Source organism: Physella acuta, unplaced genomic scaffold (genome assembly GCF_028476545.2).
Source record: "Physella acuta isolate Inbredline_101_S28 unplaced genomic scaffold, ASM2847654v3 ptg000405l, whole genome shotgun sequence".
NCBI lineage: Eukaryota > Metazoa > Mollusca > Gastropoda > Physidae > Physella > Physella acuta.
The window spans coordinates 705,001-725,511 of record NW_026731924.1 but is presented as its reverse complement, the minus strand read 5'-3'; the positions used below and the strand labels follow the sequence as shown (position 1 = coordinate 725,511).

General features: G+C 46.4%; 1 protein-coding gene across 1 annotated transcript in view; it reads left to right on the top strand.

The window, feature by feature from the left end:
* The window catches only part of LOC131942394 (potassium voltage-gated channel subfamily KQT member 5), an 85,883-nt gene that overhangs the window by 54,473 nt on the left and 10,899 nt on the right, over positions 1 to 20,511 (top strand). The window contains exons 2-8 of the mRNA XM_059302231.1: positions 6,140 to 6,230; positions 9,999 to 10,125; positions 16,467 to 16,642; positions 16,982 to 17,155; positions 18,260 to 18,370; positions 18,458 to 18,642; positions 19,166 to 19,327. Coding sequence (XP_059158214.1) covers positions 6,140 to 6,230; positions 9,999 to 10,125; positions 16,467 to 16,642; positions 16,982 to 17,155; positions 18,260 to 18,370; positions 18,458 to 18,642; positions 19,166 to 19,327 — 1,026 coding nt within the window. The remainder of the gene's footprint in view (positions 1 to 6,139; positions 6,231 to 9,998; positions 10,126 to 16,466; positions 16,643 to 16,981; positions 17,156 to 18,259; positions 18,371 to 18,457; positions 18,643 to 19,165; positions 19,328 to 20,511) is intronic.

Sequence of the window (20,511 nt, the reverse complement as noted above, 5' to 3'; positions counted from 1 at the left end):
CTGAAGGTGGACAGTGGGGACAGAGTGTACAGGTTACGCTAGCCAACCCCCCCCCCCTCATTTACACGTTTGCCCACTCTCCGTTAGGTCTCATTCACACGCCAGCACACACACCCTCTTCATCCACACGCTAGCCCCTTCCCCCTCCCACACACGCTAGTCCTCCCCCTCTCCTCTTCATCCACACGCTAGCCCCTTCCCCCTCCCACACACGCTAGCCCCTTCCCCCTCCCACACACGCTAGTCCCCCCCCCTCTCCTCTTCATCCACACGCTAGCCCCCCCCCCCCCCCCACACACACACCTGTAATAGTTACCGCGTGTTTATGCTCTTTAAAACGATGGTTCTCTTTAGTTATTGGTTATTTCCCTTACCTTGTGTATCGCTATTACTTCCCTTTAGTAGACAACTCTCTCTGAAATCCCCTCTAAGTTACTCCCACCCAAGCGATGCTTGTCAAATTCTGTCAGGCACGGTCCGCCGCCCCCCCCCCCCCCCCCCCCCCGTACTTCATCACATACAGGGTATAGGAAACTTATTTTAATCGGGCAAAAATTATAAATCCAGATTTATCAAAATTTCGGCGTTTAATGGTATTCGAGTTGGAAAAAACTGGGTTTTGCAATTCTGTCCGGGTGTGCGTGTGTATGTCTGTAAACACGATAACTTGAGTACCGTTACAGCTAGGTAGATAAACCTTCATATATTAGTATTATATCAAATTCGTAGTTCTGTTTTAACTTTTCAGCGATTTCCGATAAATGGAAGTGGGACTTATTCTATTTTTAGTTTTTCAAAAGCCTATAACTTTAGTACTGTTTCAGATAGATAAATTTCTCAAAAAACGAACATGAATTTATAAAGTACTAATAATATTCCGCACTATTATACACATATTGTTTGACATTCACTTGGTTCGCAATTGTTTGTTTCTACAGTATTCTATTTTAAAAATCACTTCATCATATACTAAGTAAGCCTATAGGGGACTTATTTTAATCGGGCAAAAATAATAAATCCAGATTTATCAAAATATCGGCGCTTTATGCGTAATCGAGTCTGAAAAACTGTGTTTTGTCATTCTGTCTGTATGTGTGTGTGTGTGTATATTTGTCGGAAAAACTGGGTTTTGCAATTCTGTCTGTGTGTATGTGTGTGTGCATATATGTGTCTGTGAACACGATTACTTGAGTACCGTTACAGCTAGGTTGATGAATTTCATATATAAGTACAATATCAAATTTGTAGTTCTGTTTCAACTTTTTAGCGATTTCCGGTAACCGGAAGTGGGACTTATTCTACTTTCAATTTTTCAAAAGCCTATAACTTTAGCACTGTTTCAGATAGATAAATGAAATTTCACATGTAAGTAAAAGATCTAATTCTCCGCCTTTCAAATTTTGAGTAATTTCCAGTTACCGGAAGTAGTAATTTACGCTATTTCCGATTTCTCAAAAAAACTAATATGAATTTATAAAGTACTAATATTGTTTGTCATTCACGTAGTGGGCAATTCTTTTTTCTACGAGATTCTATTCTATTTTAAAAAGTTTAAGTAATTAAAAATGGATTAAAATCATGCCTAAATCCCGAATTGCCATCCCCCGTAGTGTTATATAAGGATATTCGAGAAAGTTTAGGGGTGATCATTCCTGCTTTTTTTCCTACCAAAAACTGCATTTTTCTGTGCTCAGCTTTGTTTTTTCTACATCTGTTGTGTTCATTTTTAACTCGTCACACGGTCATATTCAACTTGTCAGACTGTCATATTGAACTTGTCAGACTGTCATACTGAACTTGTCAGACTGTCATACTGAACTTGTCAGACTGTCATACTGAACTTGTCAGACTGTCATATTGAACTTGTCAGATTATCATATTGAACTCGTCAGACTGTCGTACTGAACTTGTCAGACTGTCATATTGAACTTGTCAGACTGTCATATTGAACTTGTCAGACTGTCATACTGAACTTGTCAGACTGTCATATTGAACTTGTCAGACTGTCATATTGAACTTGTCAGACTGTCATACTGAACTCGTCAGACTGTCATATTGAACTTGTCAGACTGTCATATTGAACTCGTCAGACTGTCATATTGAACTTGTCAGACTGTCATATGAACTTGTCAGACTGTCATATTGAACTTGTCAGACTGTCATATTGAACTTGTCAGACTGTCATATGAACTTGTCAGACTGTCATATTGAACTTGTTAGACTGTCATATTGAACTTGTCAGACTGTCATACTGAACTCGTCAGACTGTCATATTGAACTTGTCAGACTGTCATATTGAACTCGTCAGACTGTCATATTGAACTTGTCAGACTGTCATATGAACTTGTCAGACTGTCATATTGAACTTGTCAGACTGTCATATTGAACTCGTCAGACTGTCATATTGAACTTGTCAGACTGTCATATTGAACTTGTCAGACTGTCATATTGAACTTGTCACACGGTCATATTGAACTCGTCAGAAAGTCATACTGAACTTGTCAGACTACTCCCTACCTCTCTCCTCTCCTCTACTCCCTACCTCTTTACTACTACCTGCCTCTCTCCTCTCCTCTCCACTACTTCCTACCTCTCTCCTCTCCTCTCCACTACTACCTGCCTCTCTCCTCTCCTCTCCACTACTTCCTGCCTCTCTCCTCTCCTCTACTCCCTACCTCTCTCCTCTCCTATACTCCCTACCTCTCCACTACTCCCTACCTCTCTCCTCTCCACTACTCCCTACCTCTCTCCTCTCCTCTACTCCCTACCTCCCTACCTCTCCACTACTCCCTACCTCTCTCCTCTCCACTACTCCCTACCTCTCTCCTCTCCTCTACTCCCTACCTCTCCACTACTCCCTACCTCTCTCCTCTCCTCTACTCCCTACCTCTCTTCTACTCCCTACCTCTCTCCTCTCCTCTACTCCCTATCTCTCTCCTCTCCACTACTCCCTACCTCTCCACTACTTCCTGCCTCTCTCCTCTCCTCTACTCCCTACCTCTCTTCTACTCCCTACCTCTCTCCTCTCCACTACTTCCTGCCTCTCTCCTCTCCACTACTCCCTACCTCTCTCCTCTCCACTACTTCCTGCCTCTCTCCTCTCCACTACTCCCTACCTCTCTTCTACTCCCTACCTCTCTCCTCTCCTCTACTCCCTACCTCTCTCCTCTCCACTACTCCCTACCTCTCCACTACTTCCTGCCTCTCTCCTCTCCACTACTTCCTGCCTCTCTCCTCTCCACTACTCCCTACCTCTCTCCTCTCCACTACTTCCTGCCTCTCTCCTCTCCACTACTCCCTACCTCTCTTCTACTCCCTACCTCTCTCCTCTCCTCTACTCCCTATCTCTCTCCTCTCCACTACTCCCTACCTCTCCACTACTTCCTGCCTCTCTCCTCTCCACTACTTCCTGCCTCTCTCCTCTCCACTACTCCCTACCTCTCTCCTCTCCACTACTTCCTGCCTCTCTCCTCTCCACTACTCCCTACCTCTCTTCTACTCCCTACCTCTCTCCTCTCCTCTACTCCCTACCTCTCTCCTCTCCTCTACTCCCTACCTCTCTCCTCTCCTCTACTCCCTACCTCTCTCCACTACTCCCTACCTCTCTCCTCTCCTCTACTCCCTACCTCTCCTCTACTCCCTACCTCTCTCCTCTCCACTACTCCCTACCTCTCTCCTCTCCACTACTTCCTGCCTCTCTAATCTCCACTACTCCCTGCCTCTCTCCTCTCCACTACTCCCTACCTCTCTCCTCTCCTCTACTCCCTACCTCTCCACTACTTCCTGCCTCTCTCCTCTCCACTACTCCCTACCTCTCTCCTCTCCTCTACTCCCTACCTCTCCACTACTTCCTGCCTCTCTCCTCTACTCCCTACCTCTCCACTACTCCCTACCTCTCTCCTCTCCACTACTCCCTACCTCTCTCCACTCCTCTACTCCCTACCTCTCTCCACTACTCCCTACCTCTCTCCTCTCCACTACTCCCTACCTCTCTCCACTACTTCCTACCTCTCTCCACTCCTCTACTCCCTACCTCTCTCCTCTCCACTACTCCCTACCTCTCTCCACTACTCCCTACCTCTCTCCTCTCCACTACTCCCTGCTTGTCTGTCTCTTCTACTTCTAATCGTTCCCCACTTAACTCGCAAACGCCCTCAGCTTAAAATCGATGCTCATTTAGATGATGACGTGACTGTATTTATCCTGTTGGAGATAGCACATTACCACAAATATAGCTATTCACAGATCCCAGGACTCGCTAGCTATTCTCAGATTCTCAGACTCATAAGCCCGCTATGCATATATTTTTGACAGACTTTCATCCCAACCCCGACCTTTGACCTCCTGGAAAAGCTCATTGCTTCTGGGTGCCTTCATGGATTCATCCAGAGGTTCTCAGTCTATTACCTCATTTGACACATTAACACTCTCACACTAACACCCTCACACTAAAACCATCACTCTAATACCCTCACACTAACACCCTAATCCTAACCTTCACACTATCACCCTCACACTAACACCTGCACTGGCCTCTGTGAAAAACCTATCTGTAAAAGACAATGATATGTGTGTTTAATAATCATCATATACCCGGCATTGCCCACCCTAACCACAACCAACCAAAACCAAAACACACACACACACACAAAACGCAAACATAACACAAACGCAAACACAAATAGAAATCCAACTGCAGACACAAAGAAAACACAAAGGCAAACAAAAAAGCAAACGAAAACAAACCAAATCCAAAAGCAAACACAGACCCAACCACAAACGCAAACCAAACACAAAGAAAACACAAACGCAAACATAAACGCAAAGTCCTCACAGTCTAGCCCAGGGCTCCAAATCGCACCAGCTTAGGAAACGACTATAGTACCCCTAAGTAAGCGACTATAGTACCCCAACTTATTCATAGTCTTTCGCACTCACTTAAACGAACCTAGGCTCCATAGCGAACACGGGAAGGCCCGGGCGCCAAATAGCTTCTTGTCGGGGTGCCGGAAAACGCCCGGAATTGATTCACTTCAAGACTAAATTAGCCTTTCTTATCCACAGTCTATCGTATTGTTTAAAACAAAATTATGCACCATAGCGTTCACAGGATAGCCCAGGCGCCATATCGAACCCTGCCAGGGCGCCGGCGGACGTGCCTGTTTTAATTTAATGAACAATTATAATACCCCAAGCTTAACCGCAAACGGAAAGAAGTAAACATAGAGGACATTTAGGAGCTGGATTCTTAACCGTATTTGATATTTTTTTTAATAATCAGTAAACAGTACGTTCAGTGTATGAAATAAATAAAAGGCAGTATTTAAAATACCTACCACATTCTAGAACCATAAAAGTAAACATCAATACTTGCCATGCATTATACTTGCACGGTACTCAACTATTATTAATTATGGAGTAAGGTTTATTTAAATAACTTTTTTTTATCGTTGGAACAGTTTTTACTCTTTCGCATAATGTTAAGAAAATATTAAATACACGCAAATTGCTAAAACATATTAAACGGATCAATGTCAAATAATATTATCGCTTATATTCCGAGAAAAATTGGATACATTTTAATAACAGGTCTGATGCCCCCAGTGTCTGATGCCCCCAGTGTCTGATGCCCCCAGTGTCTGCCCTGATAAATTGGACCCATACGCAACAATGTTTGTATAACATTGTCAAGTGGGACCATATTATAGCGCAGCAATGTTTGTATAACATTGTTAAGTGGGACCATATTATAGCGCAGCAATGTTTGTATGTCATTGTTGAGTTTTGAACTGGTCTAGTCCAACCATACTAGTCGTATTCCCGAGGCACCCCCGGGGTCCTACGTCTGGTGTCTCGGGGGTGAGATAGGGGTCGAGCACAGGCCAGCAATTAGTCTGGACCCGACGGACACACACGTCACGTGCTGGTGGTGCTGTCCAGTCAGCACCAAAGGTTACCTGGGTGGGGACAACAAAAGCTGCCAGCGACACCTGGAACTACGTCGCCTGCCGTTACCTCGTTATTCTCTGTCGTAATGGAACAAAACTTTTACACTTCAGTCTTCACTGTGCCGACCTTGACCTATCACCTTCCTCGGCTTAAATTCTAACATTGACCTCTGACCTTCTGTTGTCCACAGGTTCACCTTTGTCGTCCTGTGTTTGACCTTGGGCGTTCTCTCCTCCATCTCAGAACTCGAAGGTCTTCTCATTAAGTCCACTGTCTACCTGGTAAGTAGACCAACTGACCCCACCTCTACCTGGTAAGTTTATACCGACCCCACTGTCTACCTGGTAAGTTTATACCGACCCCACCTCTACCTGGTAAGTTCTTACCAACTGACCCCACCTCTACCTGGTAAGTTTATACCGACCCCACCTCTACCTGGTAAGTTTATACCGACCCCACCTCTACCTGGTAAGTTCTTACCAACTGACCCCACCTCTACCTGGTAAGTTTATACCGACCCCACCTCTACCTGGTAAGTTTATACTGACCCCACCTCTACCTGGTAAGTTCTTACCAACTGACCCCACTGTCTACCTGGTAAGTTTATACCGACCCCACCTCTAGCTAGTAAGTTTATACTGACTGACCCCACCTCTACCTGGTAAGTTTATACCGACCCCACCTCTACCTGGTAAGTTTATACCGACCCCCACCTCTACCTGGTAAGTAGACCAACTGACCCCACCTCTACCTGGTAAGTTTAGACCAACTGGCCCCACCTCTACCTGGTAAGTTCTTACCAACTGGCCCCACCTCTACCTGGTAAGTTTATACCGACCCCACCTCTACCTGGTAAGTTCTTACCAACTGACCCCACCTCTACCTGGTAAGTTCTTACCAACTGACCCCACCTCTACCTGGTAAGTTTATACCGACCCCACCTCTACCTGGTAAGTTTATACCGACCCCACCTCTACCTGGTAAGTTTATACTGACTGACCCCACCTCTACCTGGTAAGTTCTTACCAACTGGCCCCACCTCTACCTGGTAAGTTCTTACCAACTGGCCCCACCTCTACCTGGTAAGTTCTTACCAACTGGCCCCACCTCTAGCTGGTAAGTTCTTACCAACTGACCCCACCTCTAGCTAGTAAGTTTATACTGACTGACCCCACCTCTACCTGGTAAGTTTATACCGACCCCACCTCTACCTGGTAAGTTTATACCGACCCCACCTCTACCTGGTAAGTTTATACTGACTGACCCCACCTCTACCTGGTAAGTTTATACCGACCCCACCTCTACCTGGTAAGTTCTTACCAACTGACCCCACCTCTACCTGGTAAGTTTATACCGACCCCACCTCTACCTGGTAAGTTTATACCGACCCCACCTCTACCTGGTAAGTTTATACCGACCCCACCTCTAGCTGGTAAGTTTATACCGACCCCACCTCTACCTGGTAAGTTCTTACCAACTGACCCCACCTCTACCTGGTAAGTTTATACTGACTGACCCCACCTCTACCTGGTAAGTTTATACCGACCCCACCTCTACCTGGTAAGTTTATACTGACCCCACCTCTACCTGGTAAGTTCTTACCAACTGACCCCACCTCTACCTGGTAAGTTTATACCGACCCCACCTCTACCTGGTAAGTTCTTACCAACTGACCCCACCTCTACCTGGTAAGTTCTTACCAACTGACCCCACCTCTACCTGGTAAGTTTATACCGACCCCACCTCTACCTGGTAAGTTTATACTGACCCCACCTCTACCTGGTAAGTTCTTACCAACTGACCCCACCTCTACCTGGTAAGTTTATACCGACCCCACCTCTACCTGGTAAGTTTATACCGACCCCACCTCTACCTGGTAAGTTTATACTGACCCCACCTCTACCTGGTAAGTTTATACTGACCCCACCTCTACCTGGTAAGTTCTTACCAACTGGCCCCACCTCTACCTGGTAAGTTTATACCGACCCCACCTCTACCTGGTAAGTTTATACCGACCCCACCTCTACCTGGTAAGTTCTTACCAACTGACCCCACCTCTACCTGGTAAGTTTATACTGACCCCACCTCTACCTGGTAAGTTTATACTGACCCCACCTCTACCTGGTAAGTTCTTACCAACTGACCCCACCTCTACCTGGTAAGTTTATACCGACCCCACCTCTACCTGGTAAGTTTATACTGACCCCACCTCTACCTGGTAAGTTCTTACCAACTGACCCCACCTCTACCTGGTAAGTTCTTACCAACTGACCCCACCTCTACCTGGTAAGTTCTTACCAACTGACCCCACCTCTACCTGGTAAGTTCTTACCAACTGACCCCACCTCTAGCTAGTAAGTTTATACCGACCCCACCTCTACCTGGTAAGTTCTTACCAACTGACCCCACCTCTACCTGGTAAGTTCTTACCAACTGACCCCACCTCTACCTGGTAAGTTCTTACCAACTGACCCCACCTCTACCTGGTAAGTTCTTACCAACTGACCCCACCTCTACCTGGTAAGTTCTTACCAACTGACCCCACCTCTACCTGGTAAGTTCTTACCAACTGACCCCACCTCTACCTGGTAAGTTCTTACCAACTGACCCCACCTCTAGCTAGTAAGTTTATACCAACCCCACCTCTACCTGGTAAGTTTATACCAACTGACCCAACAGACCCACACACCCCACACAAATTTGTCTAAATATAGAAAAAAGAATTGCCAGCGGAGAAAAAGATTTGATGACGTCATTCTTTCTCCAGGAAGTTGTTATGAAAAAGATTTAATGACGTCATTCTTTCTCCAGGAAGTTGTTATGAAAAAGATTTAATGTCGTCAATCTTTCTCCAGGAAGTTGTTATGAAAAAGATTTAATGACGTCATTCTTTCTCCAGGAAGTTGTTATGAAAAAGATTTAATGACGTCATTCTTTCTCCAGGAAGTTGTTATGAAAAAGATTTAATGACGTCATTCTTTCTCCAGGAAGTTGTTATGAAAAAGATTTAATGACGTCAATCTTTCTCCAGGAAGTTGTTATGAAAAAGATTTAATGTCGTCAATCTTTCTCCAGGAAGTTGTTATGAAAAAGATTTAATGTCTTTCTCCAGGAAGTTGTTATGAAAAAGATTTAATGTCTTTCTCCAGGAAGTTGTTATGAAAAAGATTTAATGTCTTTCTCCAGGAAGTTGTTATGAAAAAGATTTGATGACGTCATTTTTTCTCTAGGAAGTTGTTATGAAAAAGATTTAATGTCTTTATCCAGGAAGTTGTTATGAAAAAGATTGAATGTCTCTCCCCAGGAAGTTGTTATGAAAAAGATTTGATGTCTCTCCCCAGGAAGTTGTTATGAAAAAGATTTGATGTCTTTCCCCAGGAAGTTGTTATGAAAAAGATTTGATGTCTCTCCCCAGGAAGTTGTTATGAAAAAGATTTGATGTCTCTCCCCAGGAAGTTGTTATGAAAAAGATTTGATGTCTCTCCCCAGGAAGTTGTTATGAAAAAGATTTGATGTCTCTCCCCAGGAAGTTGTTATGAAAAAGATTTGATGTCTCTCCCCAGGAAGTTGTTATGAAAAAGATTTGATGTCTTTCCCCAGGAAGTTGTTATGAAAAAGATTTGATGTCTTTCCCCAGGAAGTTGTTATGACAAAGATTTAATGACGTCAATCTTTCTCCAGGAAGTTGTTATGAAAAAGATTTAATGACGTCAATCTTTCTCCAGGAAGTTGTTATGAAAAAGATTTAATGACGTCAATCTTTCTCCAGGAAGTTGTTATGAAAAAGATTTGATGTCTCTCCCCAGGAAGTTGTTATGAAAAAGATTTGATGTCTTTCCCCAGGAAGTTGTTATGAAAAAGATTTGATGTCTTTCTCCAGGAAGTTGTTATGAAAAAGATTTAATGACGTCAATCTTTCTCCAGGAAGTTGTTATGAAAAAGATTTAATGTCTTTCTCCAGGAAGTTGTTATGACAAAGATTTAATGACGTCAATCTTTCTCCAGGAAGTTGTTATGAAAAAGATTTAATGACGTCATTCTCTCCCCAGGAAGTTGTTATGCTGCTTTGGATAGCCCTCGAGCTAGGCCTCAGGGTCTGGTCGGCCGGCTGTAGGTCACGTTATCAGGGATGGTCGGGCCGGTTCCGGTTCCTTCGCCGGCTCCTCTGCATCATAGGTAAGTGATGGAAATATTATACATGATATGAGACATCAAACCACAAACTCATTTCTGGTTTGAAATAATCGATTTTAAAATATGTCCTGTATGCCTTCGAAAATTATGAATAGTGTACCTTCATATCTGGCAAGAATATGAAACAAAGAAACTTTATATGTGTAATGGTTTCCCGTGTTCGTTTATTCTTATGTTGTTTTATTTTTTATATTTTTTTTTGCATTTTTATTATTAATTTTGAATTAATTCATTTTTCTAACACATTGGTTCTTTATGATGCTTTATTTTAATAATAATTAAGAGAAGAAATTGTGTTTTAATATGCTTAATCACTGCCACAGTCCATTTGTTGTTTGTTTTTGTTTTTATGAACGCTAGAGCGAGAAGTAAATCAATATTAAAATTAGATAATCGTCTGAAATGGTCGAAGTTCAAAGATTAAATACAATAATTATCTCATTATATTAACAGAGGCGTTGCTAGGGGAGAGAGGGTGGGGCGGTCGCCATCGGTGCCGACTCAAAGGGGCGCCAAACATGATAGAGAATAATATAAAAATCTCATTACTGAATGATATACATAGTAAATGAAGAGTATAGACTCCTACTTGGCATTACGGACTTCTTTAATTGTTTTCTACATCAGTTGGGTGACACCAAAATAAAAAGGCCATATATATATATATATATATATATATATATATATATATATATATATATATATATATATATATATATATATATATATATATATATATATATATATAAAAGACTAAATATATAAGTACATATAATATAAGAATAAAGATGTATAAATAAGACTAAATGTCTGCATTATGTTCCGTGTGCTCTTTAAAGAAATTTTAACAGCATTTATATATGTGTTCAGCCAATCAACTCACTCCAAAAACGCCCCTATTTAAATAGTCTAATAAAGTCCCCCTACACCCACCAACTAGTCCCCCTACATACACCCCTAAACTACTCCCCCTACATACACCCCTAAACTACTCCCCCTACATACACCCCTAAACTACTCCCCCTACATACACCCCTAAACTACTCCCCCCTACACCCCTAAACAACTACCCCCCCCCCTAACATACACCCCTTAAAAAAACCCACACCCAACTAAAAACTTCATCTCCGTGATGCCATTGACATTTGGCATTCACTTCCTGTTATGACCTTTGGCCCAGCCCTGATTTACATCTGCCGGCTGTGTGCCGGCACTGTGCCGGCTCAGTGACTGGAGCCTTGAGGCTGGATGGTTGTGTGGATAAATCCATACCACGGCTAGCTGTGGATCAAGCACCTTAGCGCCCTCTCACGGGGAGAGAATCCACGTCTTTAGAAGAAATGAAATTGCCAAGAAGGTGATGTGACGCGTATTTACTGTCTAAAAATAGACGTGTCCCAGTAAATGTATTTCAATTGACACGGGGTCAGAGGTCAACGAACAAACACAAACCATGCCGCTGATCGAAGGGCTGTAGTTAGGGTTTCGGCAAGTTTGACTTGAGTCGCTGGTTATAAGAGACCGAGCTTCACAACTCACCCACGCTCCGACTAAATAGCCAGAATACACTGTCAACACCCGCGGTCCGACTAAATAGACAGAAAAAAGCTTTCAACAACCGCGGTCCTTCTAAATAACCAGAACACACTGTCAACGGTCCGTCTAAATAGCCAGAACACAAACAAACAGGAAGATGGCAGACGCTGTGATGAACAGTGTATTTTTATCACGAGCAAAGACGGGCAAACCATTTCACAAATTCTACAAGACACCATCCGTCCAAATCCATAGGCCTAAAGAGAAAATGTCTTCATCAATTTATCATTTTCTGCTTTTAACATTTCACCATGGGACGTTCAGGTCGAATGGGCAATGAAGCGACACACATATACCACCTTAAAAAACATCAGACACACCATCAACCACACCATCAGACACACCACACACACCATCACCCACACCATGACACACACCATCCACTATACCATAAGACACACCATCACACACACCATCACACACACCATCACACACACCATCACACACACCATCACCCACACACAACGATAAACACACCATCAACCACACCATCAACCTCACCATCAACCACACCATCAACCACACCATCAGACACACCATTAACCACACCATCAACCACACTCTCAACCACACCATCAACCAAGCCTTCAACCACACACACCGTTAAACACACCATCAACCACACCATCAACCACAAACTACGTTAAACACACCATTAACCACACACACCGTTAAACACACCATCAGCCACACACAACTTTAAACACACCATCAACCACACACACCGTTAAACACACCATCAGCCACACACACCGTTAAACACACCATCAACCACACACACCGTTAAACACACCATCAGCCACACACACCGTTAAACACACCATCAGCCACACACACCGTTAAACACACCATCAGCCACACACACCGTTAAACACACCATCAACCACACACACCGTTAAACACACCATCAGCCACACACACCGTTAAACACACCATCAGCCACACACACCGTTAAACACACCATCAGCCACACACACCGTTAAACACACCATCAACCACACACACCGTTAAACACACCATCAGCCACACACACCGTTAAACACACCATCAGCCACACACACCGTTAAACACACCATCAGCCACACACACCGTTAAACACACCATCAACCACACACAACGTTAAACACACCATCCAACTCATTACGACAAACACCTACGCAAAGACACCAGGGCATCGCTAGACAATGGCCTTCACCTTTAAAGTTTTTAAGTTCACACAAAAGTCACCATTATGACTTCTGCGGTCGCACTTTAGTTTAAAGTCAAGTCATACATCAGCTTACAGTCAAGTCACACATCAGCTTACAGTCAAGTCACACATCAGCTTACAGTCAAGTCACACATCAGCTTACAGTTACAGTCAAGTCACACATCAGCTTACAGTTACAGTCAAGTCACACATTTGCCCAGGGATCTTCTCACTGTCAAAAAGGTTTTAGCAAATCCTGGGCCCTGAATAAAAAATTGTGCCAGACTTTTATGGTGCCATCAATTTTTCTGCCGCCAGATTCGGAAATTCCCTTTGGGCTACCAGGAACTTAAAGACTGTTGATAAACTTTTCTTAGATTGCCCAGCGGCACCTTGACGCGATGGTGCGCGCTCGTTTTCTTCAGCACTCAATTTTCTAATGGTGAGCAGATAAAGATGCTCAATTTTCTAATGGTGAGCAGATAAAGATGCTCAATTTTCTAATGGTGAGCAGATAAAGATGCTCAATTTTCTAATGGTGAGCAGATAAAGATGCTCAATTTTCTAATGGTGAGCAGATAAAGATGCTCAATTTTCTAATGGTGAGCAGATAAAGATGCTCAATTTTCTAATGGTGAGCAGATAAAGATGCTCAATTTTCTAATGGTGAGCAGATAAAGATGCTCAATTTTCTAATGGTGAGCAGATAAAGATGCTCAATTTTCTAATGGTGAGCAGATAAAGATGCTCAATTTTCTAATGGTGAGCAGATAAAGATGCTCAATTTTCTAATGGTGAGCAGATAAAGATGCTCAATTTTCTAATGGTGAGCAGATAAAGATGCTCAATTTTCTAATGGTGAGCAGATAAAGATGCTCAATTTTCTAATGGTGACCAGATGAAGATGCTCAATTTTCTAATGGTGAGCAGATAAAGATGCTCAATTTTCTAATGGTGACCAGATGAAGATGCTCAATTTTCTAATGGTGAGCAGATAAAGATGCTCAATTTTCTAATGTTGAGCAGATAAAGATGCTCAATTTTCTAATGGTGAGCAGATAAAGATGCTCAATTTTCTAATGGTGAGCAGATAAAGATGCTCAATTTTCTAATGGTGAGCAGATAAAGATGCTCAATTTTCTAATGGTGAGCAGATAAAGATGCTCAAATTTCTAATGGTGAGCAGATAAAGATGCTCAATTTTCTAATGGTGAGCAGATAAAGATGCTCAATTTTCTAATGGTGAGCAGATAAAGATGCTCAATTTTCTAATGGTGAGCAGATAAAGATGCTCAATTTTCTAATGGTGAGCAGATAAAGATGCTCAATTTTCTAATGTTGAGCAGATAAAGATGCTCAATTTTCTAATGGTGAGCAGATAAAGATGCTCAATTTTCTAATGGTGATCAGATAAAGATGCTCAATTTTCTAATGGTGACCGGATAAAGATGCTCAATTGGAAGTGAAAATGTGGGCACAGAATAATGTTAAAACTGAATTTAAAATGTTAATTTAAATAATGTTAAAACTGAATTTAAAATGTGGATTTAAATAATGTTAAAACTGAATTTAAAATGTTAATTTAAAAATGTTAAAACTGAATTAAAAATGTGGATTAAAAAAGGTTTTTTCCTGTGACTTTTTTCCATGCAATCATCTCATCGGGGTAACGTCTACCTTATAGTTGAGTTACCCAGTACATGACCTTCGACCTGTAGGGGTCACCTGATGACCTTTAGTCTCTGCTTTAGCACTAGGATGAGTTGTACACGCCCCAATGTTGTGTGAGAAATGTCGCTCAATTGATTTGACGCGTTTTCTAGCAGAAATATTCAGTGTAAGAGGGTCAGAGGTGTCAGCTACATCTGTCTGTTTGTCCTCTCTAGATCTGATCCTGGTTTGTCCTCTCTACATCTGATCCTGGTTTGTCCTCTCTAGATCTGATCCTGGTTTGTCCTCTCTAGATCTGATCCTGGTTTGTCCTCTCTAGATCTGATCCTGGTTTGTCCTCTCTCTCTGATCCTGGTTTGTCCTCTCTGATCCTGGTTTGTCCTCTCTAGATCTGATCCTGGTTTGTCCTCTCTCTCTCTGATCCTGGTTTGTCCTCTCTAGATCTGATCCTGGTTTGTCCTCTCTAGATCTGATCCTGGTTTGTCCTCTCTAGATCTGATCCTGGTTTGTCCTCTCTGATCCTGGTTTGTCCTCTCTGATCCTGGTTTGTCCTCTCTCTGATCCTGGTTTGTCCTCTCTAGATCTGATCCTGGTTTGTCCTCTCTAGATCTGATCCTGGTTTGTCCTCTCTGATCCTGGTTTGTCCTCTCTAGATCTGATCCTGGTTTGTCCTCTCTAGATCTGATCCTGGTTTGTCCTCTCTGATCCTGGTTTGTCCTCTCTAGATCTGATCCTGGTTTGTCCTCTCTAGATCTGATCCTGGTTTGTCCTCTCTAGATCTGATCCTGGTTTGTCCTCTCTAGATCTGATCCTGGTTTGTCCTCTCTAGATCTGATCCTGGTTTGTCCTCTCTAGATCTGATCCTGGTTTGTCCTCTCTAGATCTGATCCTGGTTTGTCCTCTCTAGATCTGATCCTGGTTTGTCCTCTCTAGATCTGATCCTGGTTTGTCCTCTCTGATCCTGGTTTGTCCTCTCTGATCCTGGTTTGTCCTCTCTCTGATCCTGGTTTGTCCTCTCTAGATCTGATCCTGGTTTGTCCTCTCTAGATCTGATCCTGGTTTGTCCTCTCTAGATCTGATCCTGGTTTGTCCTCTCTAGATCTGATCCTGGTTTGTCCTCTCTAGATCTGATCCTGGTTTGTCCTCTCTGATCCTGGTTTGTCCTCTCTAGATCTGATCCTGGTTTGTCCTCTCTAGATCTGATCCTGGTTTGTCCTCTCTAGATCTGATCCTGGTTTGTCCTCTCTAGATCTGATCCTGGTTTGTCCTCTCTGATCCTGGTTTGTCCTCTCTGATCCTGGTTTGTCCTCTCTCTGATCCTGGTTTGTCCTCTCTAGATCTGATCCTGGTTTGTCCTCTCTAGATCTGATCCTGGTTTGTCCTCTCTGATCCTGGTTTGTCCTCTCTAGATCTGATCCTGGTTTGTCCTCTCTAGATCTGATCCTGGTTTGTCCTCTCTGATCCTGGTTTGTCCTCTCTAGATCTGATCCTGGTTTGTCCTCTCTAGATCTGATCCTGGTTTGTCCTCTCTGATCCTGGTTAGTCCTCTCTAGATCTGATCCTGGTTTGTCCTCTCTCTCTCTGATCCTGGTTTGTCCTCTCTAGATCTGATCCTGGTTTGTCCTCTCTAGATCTGATCCTGGTTTGTCCTCTCTGATCCTGGTTTGTCTTCTCTAGATCTGATCCTGGTTTGTCCTCTCTGATCCTGGTTTGTCCTCTCTAGATCTGATCCTGGTTTGTCCTCTCTGATCCTGGTTTGTCCTCTCTAGATCTGATCCTGGTTTGTCCTCTCTGATCCTGGTTTGTCCTCTCTAGATCTGATCCTGGTTTGTTCTCTCTCTCTCTGATCCTGGTTTGTCCTCTCTAGATCTGATCCTGGTGCTCGCCAGTGTCGGCACCATCCTGGTGGGGACCAGACAGGAACAATTTCCCCAGGCCGTGCTCAGCGGACTCCGCTTCTTCCAGATCCTGCGCATGGTCCGGCTGGACAGGAAGGGCGGCACATGGAGGCTGTTGGGCTCAGTCGTGTGGGCCCACAGACAGGTAGGCTCGGGGGGGGGGGGGGGCATGTAGGCTCGGGGGGGGGGGCATGTAGGCTCGGGGGGGGGGCATGTAGGCTCGGGGGGGGGGGATGGGGAGAGGGCTCAGGGGGCAGACATGTGGGCTGGGGGGGGGGGGGGGGGTAGGGGGGGGGGCATGTAGGCTCGGGGGGGGGGGCATGTAGGCTCGGGGGGGGGGACACAGACAGATGGGCTGGGGGGCGGACAGGTAGGCTCGGCGTGGGAGCTGGTGACCCATGTTTCCCTCTGTCCCCAGGAGCTGGTGACCCATGTTTCCCTCTGTCCCCTGGAGCTGGTGACCCATGTTTCCCTCTGTCCCCAGGAGCTGGTGACCACCCTGTATATCGGCCTGCTGGGACTTGTCTTCTCATCTTTCTTTGTCTACCTGGCCGAGAAGGACGAGCCTCGACTGGACACGGGTCAGAAGACACAGGTCAATGTCACGGGGTCCAAACCCAAGTTCAACAACTTTGCTGACGCCATTTGGTGGGGCGTGGTGAGTCTCTTTCGTCAGCACTCTCTCCCTCACTCTCTCGTCTTCACTCTCTCCCCCTCTCTCTCACCCTCTCTCTCTCACACTCTCTCTTTCTCCCCCTCTCTCTCACACTCTCTCTCATCCTCTCTCTTTCTCACCCTCTCTCACACTCTCTGTCTCTCACTCTCTCTCTCTCTCTCACACTCCCTCCCTCTCTCGTCCTCAAATGAAGTGTGTACACTAACATCTGCCCCTCAGGTGACCTTGTGTACACTAACATCTGCCCCTGTCCCCAGGTGACCTTGTGTACACTAACATCTGCCCCTCAGGTGACCTTGTGTACACTAACATCTGCCCCTCAGGTGACCTTGTGTACACTAACATCTGCCCCTGTCCCCAGGTGACCTTGTGTACACTAACATCTGCCCCTCAGGTGACCTTGTGTACACTAACATCTGCCCCTCAGGTGACCTTGTGTACACTAACATCTGCCCCTCAGGTGACCTTGTGTACACTAACATATGCCCCTGTCCTCAAGTGACCTTGTGTACACTAACATCTGCCCCTCAGGTGACCTTGTGTACACTAACATCTGCCCCTGTCCCCAGGTGACCTTGTGTACACTAACATCTGCCCATCAGGTGACCTTGTGTACACTAACATCTGCCCCTGTCCCCAGGTGACCTTGTGTACACTAACATCTGCCCCTGTCCCCAGGTGACCTTGTGTACACTAACATCTGCCCATCAGGTGACCTTGTGTACACTAACATCTGCCCCTGTCCCCAGGTGACCTTGTGTACAGTAACATCTGCCCCTGTCCCCAGGTGACCTTGTGTACACTAACATCTGCCCCTGTCCCCAAATGACCTTGTGTACACTAACATCTGCCCCTGTCCCCAGGTGACCTTGTGTACACTAACATCTGCCCCTGTCCCCAGGTGACCTTGTGTACACTAACATCTGCCCATCAGGTGACCTTGTGTACACTAACATCTGCCCCTGTCCCCAGGTGACCTTGTGTACACTAACATCTGCCCCTGTCCCCAGGTGACCTTGTGTACACTAACATCTGCCCCTGTCCCCAGGTGACCTTGTGTACACTAACATCTGCCCCTGTCCCCAGGTGACCTTGTGTACTGTCGGCTACGGTGACGTGGTGCCCGCCTCCTGGGGAGGGAAGCTCATCGCCTCGTTCTCGGCCATCCTCGGGATCTCGTTCTTCGCCCTCCCGGCGGTAAGTCAGGTCAAAGGTCACACGTTTCTCATAACTAGCCTATGTCGTCTGTAATGATTACTCACGAATGTCGTCTGCTGTTTGCAGGGGATCCTGGGCTCAGGGTTTGCCCTGAAGGTGCAGCAGCAGCAGCGGCAGAAACACCTCAACAGACGGAGGGTGCCGGCAGCCACACTCATCCAGTCCTTGTGGCGCTGCTACGCCGCTGATGAGCACTCCGTCTCTGTGGCCACGTGGAGGCCACACCTCATCCCCTGCCCCAGCCCCACCTCGTAAGTCACACCCCCACACCTCATCCCCTGCCCCAGCCCCACCTCGTAAGTCACACCCCCACACCTCATCCCCTGCCCCAGCCCCACCTCGTAAGTCACACCCCCACACCTCATCCCCTGCCCCAGCCCCACCTCGTAAGTCACACCCCCACACCTCATCCCCTGCCCTAGCCTAGTTCCACAGATCCACACCTCCACCCCACACTTCATCCCCTGCCCCAGCCCCACCTCGTAAGTCACACCCCCACACCTCATCACCACCTCCACCCACAATTCCACCCCACACCTCATCCCGTGCCCCAGCCCCACCTTGTAAGTCACACCACTCTACACCTACACCCCACACGTCGACCCCACACCTCCAACCCCCACAAAATCACATGACATACTAGCCTACCCATCGCCCACACACGTCTTTGTCACCTACACATCTACCTCAACGGTCACCTCGACCCTGACCTTGATACCCACACATCTACCTCAACGGTCACCTCGACCCTGACCTTGATACCTCCTCCCCCAGAGAGCGCGTGTGTAAGAACAACACGTCCTTCGTGAGCAGGTTCTCGACACGACGTCGGGACAGGAGCAGCACCCAGGCCCAGTCACCCATGACGACACGACACCACACCAGACGGACGGCCATCTCCACATCAGAGGAGGAGGTGCCAAACGTCTTGGACAGGTGAGCCACACATACCTGGACCATCGCCACACATACCTGTATCATCACCACCTGCACCATCGCCACCTGCACCATCGCCACCTGCACCATCGCCACACACCTGCACCATCGCCACACACACCTGCACCATCGCCACACACACCTGCACCATCGCCACACACACCTGCACCATCGCCACACACACCTGCACCATCGCCACACACACCTGCACCATCGCCACACACACCTGCATCATCGCCACCTGCACCATCGCCACACACACCTGCACCATCGCCACACACACCTGCACCATCGCCACACACACCTGCACCATCGCCACACACACCTGCACCATCGCCACACACACCTGCACCATCGCCACACACACCTGCACCATTGCCACACACACCTGCACCATCGCCACACACACCTGCACCATCGCCACACACACCTGCACCATCGCCACACACACCTGCACCATCGCCACACACACCTGCACCATCGCCACACACACCTGCACCATCGCCACACACACCTGCACCATCGCAACCTGCACCATCGCCAACTCACCTGCACCATCGCCACACACACCTGCACCATCGCCACACACACCTGCACCATCGCAACCTGCACCATCGCCACACACACCTGCACCATCGCCACACACACCTGCACCATCGCCACACACACCTGCACCATCGCCACACACACCTGCACCATCGCCACCTGCACCATCGCCACACACACCTGCACCATCGCCACACACACCTGCACCATCGCCACACACACCTGCACCATCGCCACACACACCTGCACCATCGCCACACACACCTGCACCATCGCAACCTGCACCATCGCCACACACACCTGCACCATCGCCACACACACCTGCACCATCGCCACACACACCTGCATCATCGCCACACACACCTGCACCATCGCTACACACACCTGCATCATCGCCACACACACCTGCACCATCGCCACACACACCTGCACCATCGCCACACACACCTGCACCATCGCCACACACACCTGCACCATCGCCACACACACCTGCACCATCGCCACACACACCTGCACCATCGCCACACACACCTGCACCATCGCCACACACACCTGCACCATCGCCACCTGCACCATCGCCACACACACCTGCACCATCGCCACCTGCACCATCGCCACCTGCACCATCGCCACACACA